General features: G+C 37.3%; 1 protein-coding gene across 3 annotated transcripts in view; it reads left to right on the top strand.

The window, feature by feature from the left end:
* Lama2 (laminin subunit alpha 2) overlaps positions 1-13200 on the top strand; it is a 583059-nt gene that overhangs the window by 512224 nt on the left and 57635 nt on the right. For 2 of the 3 annotated variants that reach the window (XM_041653903.1, XM_041653905.1), the window contains 6 exons: positions 1063-1245; positions 2836-2841; positions 5541-5695; positions 10422-10565; positions 11383-11516; positions 13020-13179. In XM_041653903.1, coding sequence (XP_041509837.1) covers positions 1063-1245; positions 2836-2841; positions 5541-5695; positions 10422-10565; positions 11383-11516; positions 13020-13179 — 782 coding nt within the window. The remainder of the gene's footprint in view (positions 1-1062; positions 1246-2835; positions 2842-5540; positions 5696-10421; positions 10566-11382; positions 11517-13019; positions 13180-13200) is intronic. The other variant, XM_041653904.1, reaches the window with a different exon arrangement.

Below are 13200 nucleotides of genomic sequence, written 5' to 3'. Positions count from 1 at the left end.
GCAGTACAGACACACAACCATGGATCTATTTGTACAATTGTGTTAGTCACTTTATATCTCTGAAATTTAAAAAAAAAACAGATTTAAACAACTTAAAGAAAAAAAATTTACTTTGACTTATGGTTTCTGTGTACAGACAGCTGACTCCTTAAATACGGCTGTGTGGTAAGACCTAGTATCACAGTGGTGGGGAGGTGCGGCAAAGGACAGGGTACTTTACTCACGGGTTGCCAAAAAGCAAAGAGAGAGAGACAGAGGAAGGAGACGGGGAATCATATAAACCTTTCGAACACATATCTTCAGTGACTCACTTCCTCAGGTCTGCCCCTGCCTTTCACATTTCCACCAACCCCAATATTCCATCAAATTATTAATCTATCGGTGGATTCATCCATAAATGAAGGCAGAGACTTCATGGTTCAAACGCTTCCCAAAGTCTCAGCTCTGGTGACAAGTCCTTCAACACAGGAACCTTCAACATCATTTTATATTCAAACCACCAAAACTATGGTACGCTCAAATTATGATTCAGAAATAAGGACACATATCTCTACAATGTAGGAAATATTAAAATTTAAATACACTTTACTTTTATTAACTTTTCATGGAACCTCTTGACTACTTAGGATCTATTGAAGTGTCAATGCAAAAAAAAAAAAAAACAAATAGAACACTCATAGACTCTAATAGTCCCAAAAATTCTATCCCAAAATGAAAACAAATTCATTTTCCTCCCGCGGATATACAGATTAAATCTTAATTCTAGTTTTGATGAAACTACGTGAGTCATGTGTATGGATTCCTCCCTTGAATATGCTCAGCAGCAAATCACAGTATACCCCTAAAGACTAATCATGTATTCATCACAAATTTCTCTGGGAAAATTTAATTTAGCTAAAGAATTTGCTTCATTTGCTACAGCTGATTGAAACACAGTTCAGCCTTTACCCTGTGTAAATGTGCCCCTGAGGTCAGCCAGGCACAGCCTCTCTCTGCCGAGCATGGATGCCGCGTCCCATGTCTTTTCTTTGTTTTCTTTCTTGTGCCCTTTTGTACCAACAGACACAACGGCTAAGCTGCAAGCTGTCAAAGAGAAAGCCAGACAAGCCAATGACACAGCGAAAGCTGTCCTGGCCCAGGTTAAAGATCTGCACCAGAACCTCGACGGCCTGAGGGAAAACTACAATAAACTCGCAGACAGCGTGGCCAAAACTAATGCCGTCGTGAAAGACCCTTCCAAAAACAGTAAGATTTCCTTTCTCGCTGCGCTAATGTCATTTATTTTATCTCACCGTGTGGTCGATCCAGATGAAACCATAAAGCTCATGCCCTTTCCTTCCTGGTATGGGTGTGAAAAATGTAGGTCCTGCCATTCCAGGATCCACGTCTTTGAGCTTTGAGTGGGAGCCTTTTAAATTTAATTTCACTCAATCAGGTGGAGGCTAGAAATTCTCGAGGTTTACATGCTTTTGATATGTGGGTGCCCCATTTTAATCTGTTAGTGTGAGTGAAAGTACAGTTATGCACAGGTGACTGTGCTTAGGACTGGAGGTGCATAGAACAGTAGAGTTTAAGGGGGCACATTCACTAGCTGCCCCGTTAAAATCATCACCTTAAGACGCACCAACATCTGAAATTTCTCCGTATATATTATTTGGAGTCCAGCCAACTAATATTTCCAGAAAATAAGGCATTTAGCTACTTTGTCACGACTGAATCTTCGCATCGCTCAGATATGGCATCAAATTTACTGAGAAATCTGAAGGAATTAAACGTAATGATTTATATTTTTAGTTACGTTTAGTCACCCAACATTGGTAGTACTTAGAGTATTCTCCCTTTTTATCTCAGGATAAGATAGCATCTTGGTATATGATTTCCCTAAAGATTACTGTTTCTTTTTTGTTTCTTTGTTTTGCTCTTTTTGGAATTCTGTTGTTGTTGTTGGGTTTGGTATTATTATTATTATTATGCTTTTAGAAACACTAGACTATCTATCAGAGTTTTTCTAAGGTATAGGAACATTTCTAGGATTGCTGACAGGAGTAGTGGTATCAGAATGGTGGTGACTTTAGAGTGGAGGCAGATCTGAGTGTCTCCACTTCAACTCGGATGCTAAGGATGCCATGATGAATGAGACCTGGCTATGCCGGTGACACAGGAGAATGCTCGTGACAGCTTCCTGGGCAAGGGGGAAATCAGCACAAAAAAATGATGTACTTCAGATCTGGGATGAAGAAAGACCAACTCCTTTCCATTCCTTCAAGGAAGATAGGGGAGAAACATAAATTTTACTTCTCTTTTATGTAGACACAGAAACAGTACCACGTGTTTCAGCAACAGCCTGGGTTACCTCTTCTGATACACCACAACATTTCTCCAAATTAGGAAAAAACAGATTTAAAAGTAAATTAGCTATTTTATTTCACTTAGGCTATGATTTAAGATATCATTTTGTTCTAGTTGAGGTTGCTCAGCTGATGATATCGTTGTCAAAACACTGTTACTAGTTTAACTATATCTTCCACTAAAAGAAACATTTATTGGTAAATATTAATTAAATATTTTCCTTATTTTAATAACATTTCCTTCCTTGTGAACAGTTTGCTTAAGGACATTTTTCCCATTTTTTAAGAATCAAATTGTTTCCATGAAATTTATTTTAATTATGTTTTTATGTGCTTTTATCTGATAATACTACTTGAATTAAAATGTATTTATAAAGAACATTAGTTAAAAGTGCTACTTTTTGCTACTTTATAATACCTGTAGAAAATATTTCCTCGGGAATTTTCTAATTTCTTTTTTTTTACTTCCATATGAAATTACCTGCAGAAATAAGTATGTATACGTTTTTGTATGCTTTTTAGTAAACGTAATGCTTCTCTGCTTATTGCAAAAAGCTTCAGTTTTGCATGTGACCATATACGGGGCCTGCTTTAAACACTGCACAGCTGTTCTTTCCACTATCACCAATTAATAGTAGATACATGAAAAGAATGTCCCTCCAGTGAGACTAATATGCAGATATATTTGGCATAAAATGTTTTACTAGTGCTATGGAAACCTACTGAAATATTTGAATCTTATCCACATAGAAGTGTAAAATTGGCTTTTGCAACAGATTGAGAAAAACTACAGTGTCTCTGATAGTACAAATTCATCCACTGGGCTCAAAAGTCCTCCCTGCAGGTGGGTTAAAGTAGCTAAGATCGACTACGTTGTTGCCACCCACCAAGCTCACTTTCCCTCTCTCCATTTAAGTAATTATTCTCATAATTAAATGGGTTCTAAACAATTCTTCTTGATAAAAAACTGTAAACAAGTGAGCAACTCACTTAACTATAAAAATATTGTCTCGTGAACATTTCAGAGTCTGGGCAGAACGTCACAGCACTACAAATAAGTAGGGGAAATGATAATAAAATCAAACATCTAAATCTAAGGAATATGATCAAGGTTGGCCTCTGTGGGAAATATTATAGAAGAAGTGCATTACTGTGCAAGCAATGAAGAAAAGTCTTAAGACTTTGCTCAGTGTGTTGGAAAAATAAAACTGACATGAAAAAACCGCTAACCAATTAATAAGTTAGAGTATGGAAAACAATAAGACAGATAATTAGCTGGCTTAACCTTGAGAAATAAATGACAACTAGGTGATTCTGAAGGGCAATAGAAGTAGATAAAAGGGAACATATAATAGAAAAGAGATTACTTGGGAAAACGCCATGCTGGTAAATTTTAGAGCCTACAATATACAGATGATAATCTTCCAGAAAACCTCCATTTATTAAAATCTAACTGGAGAAGATATTTAAAATCTACTTACCCAGACAATTAAGGAAGAAAAGGAGAACACATTCAAACATTACTAACTAAGAAGCCTTAGACTTGATATCACAGACAAGTCAGTTCTCACAGACATGGGAAGAGAGTTTCCACATGATTTAAACAGCTATGGAAAGTAGAAGCAAAGGAAGGAGGGGAAACCTCCAGTTCCATTTTGAAGCATTTAAAAAGGCTTCTGGGAGATTTAGGAGAAATGGGTCTAATATTTATCCTGGCCCTAGTAGCCTTAACTCCTCTTTCTCTTTATGTGAATCTAGCTGTAAAACTCCATTTTCCTTAATTCTAGAATAATTTATAGAATATAAAATAACACTAGAGGGTTAGAAAAAAAAAACACCGGACAATTACAGAAAACATAGGCATAGCAATGTCATGCTACCCATATGACAAGGGCTTTGACCCAGGCAACCTGCATTTCCAGAACAAGCTAACATACAAAAAAAAAAAAAACCCAAAAAACAAAAGAACAAACAAAACACTGGAGTCTTGATCTAGTAACCCTACAAATGTTAATAGCTGCACATTCTTTTTAAATTCCACTAAGAATACAGCCTGTATTAATGGGCATGAGTCCCATTCTCCTACCTCAAAATACAGTTTTAAAGATGCTGGTGTATGGAATGAGGACTGAGTTCTGTGGTCACTGCTTGTCTATCAAGCATTGGGCCCTGGGTTCTGGCTTCAGCATGGAACAAAGCAAATGGAATGATTATTTCTGTCCATGTAAGCATATTGAGTTTAATCCAAAAAACTAGTTCTCAATGGCCCAACACCAGGCAAGCAGCAGATTCGTCATAGTCTAGCAGGGCTGATGGCCTTGGACATTGAAGAGTTCTTCAGAGAGCTGAATAATGCGAACTCAGTTAGATAATAGATGACATAGTTTGGTTAAGACTGCCAGCATCGCAGAAGTTAAAGAATTGGCTTTCCACATTTTATATACCCAACACCCCCACCTTACCCCATTGCCATGTGAGCACATACTACACATCTATGGGTCACATAACCTTCAACCCTTTTCAGGCTGAGCCTCTCAACACTGTAAGTATTCAACTTTTTTATAACCTACAAAAAAGATAGTGTAATATGAATCCAACCAGCATAGAGTTGGATTGAAATGAAGTTTGAACGATTTAATTAAGGTATAACAGAGGCCTTCAGTCTAAGTGTTGTTTAACAAGGTAATGTTTGTCAAGCTGTGTCTCCACAGTCTCCTTCTCAGAACCATGTGCAAAGAAAGACAACGAGCAAAAAGAGAAAAAATAAAACAATTCTGCACAAGAACCTGGATTTTAATGTGGTTTGTGTGGAGGCAGAGCAGGTGATATTTTAAAGACACCCCATTTTCATTTTTCTATGAATAAATTCTATCCTGTAAAGGTCAGCTTGAAGGCTAAAAGGTCAGCACTGCTTACGCTTATCAGATCTTCTATTTTTAATGCCAATTTTCATCTCAATTGCACAGCCAAAATCTTCCTCTAACATCTCTGGCCTGCTTTAATCTCAACTAAAATATTCACAGCTGGCCTCATGCACCCTGTCAGCCATCATGGTCTTGCTTTGGTCCCATGTATAAAATGAAATAACTTAATAAATGCACTGTTGTCCCAGCACCTATGGCTGGGGGGGGGGGGGCGGGGGGCAGTACATGCACACCCCAAATACACAGATGCTAATTTTGTCCTATGCAGTTGCAGATGCAGATGCTACGGTGAAAGATCTAGAACAGGAAGCTGATCGGCTGATAGACAAACTCAAGCCCATCAAAGAACTTGAGGATAACCTAAAGAAGAACATCTCTGAAATAAAGGAACTAATTAACCAAGCCCGGAAACAAGCCAATTCTGTAAGATCTTATTTTTAGGATTAAGAGCTACTAGTAAGGGTTACTATTATTCCCAGAGGGAAAGTCTTCCCCAGTGAGTTTACTGAATAAATAATCTCTGGCCTCTTGAACTTAAGGCTATTTTGGAAGAAAGAAGCAACACTTTTTTTCTAATAAATTTCAAAACTATTTAAGAAAAATGATAGACTGTACTTACCATTTGAAAATTAGGAAGCCTGTAATATTTTGTTGGTGCTTTAATATACTAAAACAAACAACACAAACCAAACAAGCTTATTCTTGTATACTTAAAGGAACAATGAGAGTGTCTTACTCATGAAAAATATAAGAAGTCCAATGAGTGGGTTGCAACCTGAATTCACAAACAACAGTAGGAGAAATAGAACCATTATTTTAATTAGGTACAATATAGCTTTTGCTTATTAAAAAAACTCAGCAACTTACTTTTCTTGTAGTATTTCTATTTATATTTATGAAGTAAAAATAGGAAATATCTGGCCTGAAATTTTGCCTTATATTTTCCCAATTAGAAGACTACTCTGACAGATAGACCTCTCTAAAAAAAATGCTAAAGGACTGCGATATTTAAATTTTAGATTTATTTCTTTGGTTTTATTTTTTGTTTATTTTTAAAGATCTATTTATTTTATATATATGGTGCTCCATCTGTATGTACATGCATGCACACCTACATGCCAGAGGAGGGCATCAGATTTCATTATAGATGGCTGTGTATCACAGCTCTACTCATTGGGAACTTGATGATCAAATACATCACTTTTCCCACCCAGATACCTGTTAGAGTCTTTGCTTTCTCAAGTAAAATGCTTTCAACACAAACTCAAATTCTCAAATTCTCTGGCAGTTTCAGCTATATTGCAAAGAATTTTCTGTGACACAATACTAACTCTGAATAGTGAGCCCCAATAAAATGACAGGAAAAAAAAGGCATAATTGTAGTAAATATTGATGCAGGATAAGCATTTCCATTCTGAAGGAGAAGAACGGAAGATTGAGCAGGAATGATTGGACTGAAGCAAGGCAGAAACACAGCAGGGCAAAGAGTGTACCCCGAGGATCCATGTCCAGCATCTGACATTTGTAATGGAATAATCTGACCTACAAAAGGCTTGGGTAATCCCCTCCTTCTCTGTACCCTACAGCATACAGCTTTTCTCTTTGGCTCTTCTGCATTCCAGGAGCTTCTGTCGGTGGACTTCTTATGATTCTGGCATGGCTAACATCCTGAGGTCTCCACTGTAACTTAGGTTTTATCTTCACAGATTCAAGCAGTAACGTCTTAGGGTATCCTTGCCAAACTCTAACCCTGCCATGCATTGCCTACCCTCAGCAGCTCTCTGGAGATATGGTACAAGACTTGTCTTGGGAATCAAAATTAGGTCGTCAGGTTTGGCAACAAGCACCTTTACTTACTGACCTATCTTGCCAGCCCAGTCAGATGTTTCCTAATTAAGGAACTAAGTGTGATTATTTTAAAGTAGTTTATTTCAGCTTGTTGATTGCATAATTGAGTAACTCATACTGTGTTTAAATGAATGGCCTAATTACCAGATGAAAAACACAGTGCAAATCCAGTCCATCGAGCAGTGAGATATCCAACAAAGTTTAATTGTGTTTATGGTGATTAGCTGGTGAATAATGTTGTGCCAGGAACACCTTGGAGACATTGACTTCTTAGTGGTAATTTCATGAGCCTTACTATGAAGCTACAGTAGAACATAGTAATTGGCAGAACTGAACATTCCAACCGAATATTTGCAGTTCCGAACTTTCATGCCTCTTGCAAGAGTGATGTGTCCAAGGGGTTTCTTTTAAAGCAATGTGTAAATGCTATGTTTTGACTGAACTAGCTTAAGTTGTTCATATGCAGTCAAATGCTCTACCACTGAGCCATACACCCATTGGAAGTCGAAACATGGTATTTTCAAGAATAAATTTGTAGTTATGATCTACTTGTAAACAGTTGGGCTACTGGAATATTCCAGGTATTTAGTGTATATTCAGAAAGAAAAATCAGCAAGACTAGTGAGTTTTCATAAGTACTGAGCAACAGGTGACTTTTTAAAATTATCGGGCATACGGGGTATAACCCTGTCCTTTTCTTCAGAGAATCGAACTTCGTGGATATGAAAAGTGTCCAATAGAGTACATTGGTTGCAAATGCTAGTAAGATTCAGTATGTCTGGTTTTGAAATGGGTACACTCAATGACTTGGTTCTCAATCAGCGATTTGTCAGTTCAGTTGGGGTTGTCTCCATGTTTGGCGCCACCACCCACCCCTTCTAGTGCAACAACTGTATGATCATCTAGTGCTGCCTCAGCTCTGTAGACGAGGTTGGAAACTCACCCTATATTTCACATAGTCATTGTATCTACACACCATAGCCAAGAAGAATTATTTCATTGTGTTCTTTAAAAAATAATTTATTTCTGATTCAACCAATGATAGCATGGCTTTAGAGCTAAGCCTATAAATGAATGTATGATGTAAAGATAAAAAAACGACATGCATTTACTTTCCAATGCTAATCAAAAGCCTCTATGATTTTGAATATGGTTTTCCACCAGGTATGACTGCATCTACAATTTAATTCTATTCATGTATGCCAGTCAGATCTTTTACTCCTTCTTCTCTTTGATCCTCATAAGGTATCAATGGTGGTATAACCTTCCTCAGATTCTAAATGTGTTCAGTGCCACAGTCTTTTCTCAGGAAAGTTTTGGTTCATTCACTGCGAATTCCTCAAAACTCACTGTGTATTATATCTTTCTTTCAACATTAAAAAATATCAGACGACTGCATTTTTTTTCAAACCACCCTCTATTATAGGGTCTTTCCCTTCTGATGTTTTATCCCTTTAATCTCTGACCCCGGATACCTCTTTGTATAGCTGATATTCTGCTGCATGACTTTTCCCCACTCACGCTGCACATCTGCCTCATAGTACTGGCTCCAGAGTAAGGCCTGTACATTCTCTGCCTCAGGAGTTCTAGAATTCATTTTATTTGACTACTCTCAGCATTCCATATAGAAGGGAAATTCTATCGTAGGAGAAACAAAGAATCGATTTCCTGACTGGAAATCACACAACCAAGACCAGCTTATAGGGACACAAAGCAAATATCGAGAGATCCAAGGTGATCCCTAGTTCTGAACCATCCATTGTCAGGTTAGATCACATCTTTGCAAAAGGCGAAGGCACACCAGATGGCTTCCTAGATCAGTGCAAGTTCAGGTGACTACACATAGCCGGTTCCGTTGCAGAATAGTTTCCTCTAGGCAGAGACACGGTGTGCTTGGAGACCAGATGAGGAGACACTTGTCAAATACAGGCCTCTGTTAAGTCAGCAGGAGAACCACTAGATTTGTTCTTTACCCGGAAATTCTCAGAAACAAATGTGAATTTCTATTTGTCAGAGCCAAACAGTCTTCCTTGATTTTCCTTTTTTTCAACATAAATCATTTTGCATCTAGGATCTCCTCCAGATACTTTTCCCCTTCCATAGAAAAATTCTACAAGGCTCTCCACCCTCAACACCCAACGTGAGCCTCTTGGGATCTCTCTGACCTCACCAAACTATGGAGAGCAGTTCGGTAGCCTAGTCAACCTTATTCAAGGTCTAAACAAGATTTTTATGTAGATAACAACAATATTAGTTGATTTTTCTCAAATGTGAAAGCTATGTGAGTAGCAACAGGTGCAGGAACAAATGAACAAATGGGAACGGATGACTAGGGAAGAACAGTAGGCATCCTGACGTTACCTGGCTAGACCTCTAATCTGATAGACATCAGAACAAGGGGCAAAGTGGGTTTCACATCTTCCCTTCTCCCTGCCAGGCACTATCAACCAGCACAGCAGCAATTTCTGATGGTGATTTTGCACCTGACCCAAAAGAAATTAAATCTAATAATCAAATAGTACTATTTGTGACTGAACGAAGTCTCCTTTAATAGAAGTAAAAATTGGCAGGAACACTGCCATTCTATTCACAGAAGAATTCCTTTCTTAGCAATTTATAGTAATTTTAAAGTACTATTGAGAAGGGAAAGGAGCTGTTATATGTATTAGTAGTAATAGACATTTGGAAATTATTTCCATTTCATTTCCTGCTAACCTAATAATAAGTGTAATTTATTCTGAAATATATATTCTGAGAGGAATGATTAATATTCTGATTGTTAGAAGATCTAGAACTAACTCTTCTTGGCCTCTTTGAACTGTAAGAGTATGGGTGGGCTGGCAGTGCCCTCTTGAAGACTGAATAAAATCTGGGTTCCTTTTTAAGTGATACCCAAATCACTGAAATTTTAATTAAAAAATCTTTCTGAAATAACCTCAATGAAGATCATTTCCATTTGTTCTGCATAAAACCCCCTTTGGAAAAGTGTCTTAAAGAATGGCATAAAGGTAAGAACTGGTTAGCTTCATGCTTCAAAAATAATGGCACCCTAACAAGCAATAGAAAGAATCATGAGCAAATCATTGGAAAAACACTAGTGAAGAACCAATTATCTGTACTCTTCCCTAATCTACATAATGATGTCTGCATATGGACATTTGATGATTCTATTTGGTGGCTGGAAAACTACTTCAAAGAAAAGAGTAATGATGGTTTTGCGGTGGTTTGGGGTGAACTTCAAACTTACAAAGAAATTTAGTCGCAGGGTTTCACAGGATTTCATGTCTTGTTTTTCTTGAAGATCAAAGTATCTGTGTCTTCAGGAGGTGACTGTATTCGAACATACAAACCAGAAATCAAGAAAGGAAGTTACAATAACATTGTTGTCAATGTCAAGACTACTGTTGTGGACAACCTCCTTTTTTATCTTGGAAGTGCCAAATTTGTAAGTCTAATATTAAGCTACTGTGTATGTGTAGTGGTAAGAAGTTAATAAATGGGGAAATAAGTTGAATTTAGCAACTGGTCCCCTACAGTGTCTAATGTACCTTGTGCGTCTGAAATCTCAGAATCTTACTGACAAATGTTTGTGCTGTCATTTAAGTTAGAAAGATGAACAGGTGATAATTCTTTACTACTTCTGGGAACATTTCTTTTTATGTGTCAGTGTACCAATATTTATTTTGCATTGTATTTTCAGATCTATCAATTTAACGAAAAAAACTGATGAGAATAAAAGATTTTCCCTATTCTCAAATTTAGAAATAAATAACCTTTTGCGTTAATGAAGTGCAAATAACAACTTGTACATAAATTCTAACCAAGGCAAACTCCTTTTTTTAATTGATTTTGATTGAGCTCTACATTTTTCTCTGCTCCCCTTCCTGCCTCTCCCCTACAAGGCAAACTCTTGCAATGTGTTGAATCTATGACTCAAGCTGAAGTTATTCAAGTTGTTCATGCAAACACTCACCCACCAAAGTTAACCTGTCTTCTCATGTATGCAAATCTTCCAAGGCAGATAAGGTGTTTAGACACACTGCTTGTGTCCTAAGTAAGCATTTGTATTCACATGAGGGAGCCTGTCTGGCCTTGTGTTAGAAATTACCACAGCTACCTCTGACAAAAGACAATATCTTGTGTCTAACTAGAAAGAATTCTCAATCCAATTATTTTACTTGTCATTGGAAAATACTACCCAAACAACCTCTTTCAGAGTGCTTTGTTCTAAGGCATGTCATTTCCATATTTCTTTGATCTAGATTGACTTTCTTGCTATAGAAATGCGTAAAGGCAAAGTCAGCTTCCTCTGGGATGTTGGATCTGGAGTTGGCCGTGTAGAGTATCCAGATTTGACCATTGATGACTCATATTGGTACCGTATTGAAGCCTCAAGGTAACTTCTCAATAAAGACTAAGATAACTGGATGACAAAGTTTTGAAGTAAATTCCTAGTTCATGAGAAAAATTCTGCTACCATTTCAGTAGCATACCTGTGTGTGAGTGTCTGTGTTTGTGCAAAGGTTATATGCTATGTGTATAAATGTGTGAGAAAATGCATTTGTCATCCTGTTAGGTAAACATCTGCTTTCAAGGTATAAACCAGAGAATCTATTTCAATTCTAACTCCTTAATCTGTTTTCGGCTAAGAGCAGGAATGGGGAGAGAAAAGCTATCTCAGACATCTTACCTCACCTGAAAAAAAAAATACAGCTACATATTCCTTTTAAACATACAAAAGAGCATAATAAATCTTCACTGTTAATATATATTACCTAAGGGAATAAATCTTCACTGTTATCACTGTGTACTCAGTTTCCCTTCTAGTCTATGTCATAACTGCAACCCGAGCCCTATTCTATGTCAACATACTGGGTCCCATATCTAATGTGTGAGGTTCATCCATGCTATTTTAAATGGGGGCGGGAAGAAAAAGGATAAAGCTGTGCTCACCCCCATGTGAGTGTTGGGGTGATTGAGTACTTTGCTCAGTTTAAGGACATTTATTCTCACAAAGTAGAGTTCTATCAGAAGAGATTCATTCTTTTCAAGAACTCTCGTTGATCAAATCCATTCTTTGTTCCCACATGTTCCACTTAGCTCTGCCTCCTCCAAGAGAGAGTTTACCAAAATGAGACAGAAGGGAGAGGGACTTAGGGAAGTTTTGTTATGACTGCTTGTCTCAGAAGAGACCAGATTTTCATATTTAACAACTCATAGAAATCAATCACTTGAAAAAGAAAATGGAATAAAATGATAATAGCTTTCAAAGTTTTTTTTAACTAAATTTAAAAGTGTACTTCTACAAATTTGTATGCACAACTCAGCAGACTAGTTACTTGCTCTATACATTAAGATGATGTGGCAAACAATGAGACCTACAGTTCTGGGAAGACTACTTCAACAAATTAAGATCCATTATAAAGAATTTTAGGCAAAATTATGCAGCCTGTTCTGCATAAGGATGGCTCATTAGGACTCCACTTGCTGAATTACATTTGACAAAATACTAAATGAAGTTAGAAAATTTGTTTAAGTTTCATATCTTATAAAACAGCAAATTATTACTTTAAGCAACAGGGAAACGCTCTCTTCTTGATCTATAATAATTCCATCATCTAATTGCTGCTGTCCTTTCTTATCAATGGCTATATACAGAACTGGGTTATGTTATTCTTTCCTTATTTGAATGTGATGGTAAGTGCTTAGCAAAGATCAACTCTGGAAGTGGCTTGCCAAGTGCTGACTTCGCTTGGACCTAAACACACAGTGCTCTGAAGTTTTCTAAGATGACTTTTTCTATTTTATGTCTTTGAAATCTGCAGGTGATAGAATATGATTCATATTTCATTTTCTGTATTTTCTTCCCTTTTATTTCAACACACATATATGCTTGAAGAACCGGGAGAAATGGTTCCATTTCTGTAAGAGCTCTAGATGGGCCCAAAGCCAGTATTGTGCCCAGCACCTACCACTCAGTGTCCCCTCCAGGGTACACAATTCTGGATGTGGATGCAAATGCAATGCTGTTTGTGGGCGGTCTGACGGGGAAAATAAAGGTAATGAGCTATTCCCCATCC

Source organism: Microtus oregoni, unplaced genomic scaffold (genome assembly GCF_018167655.1).
Source record: "Microtus oregoni isolate MIOR12 unplaced genomic scaffold, Mior012 000006F_ref0000085, whole genome shotgun sequence".
Lineage (NCBI taxonomy): Eukaryota > Metazoa > Chordata > Mammalia > Rodentia > Cricetidae > Microtus > Microtus oregoni.
The sequence above is the reverse complement of the archived record's forward strand: the minus strand, read 5'-3'. Positions and strand labels throughout refer to the sequence as shown.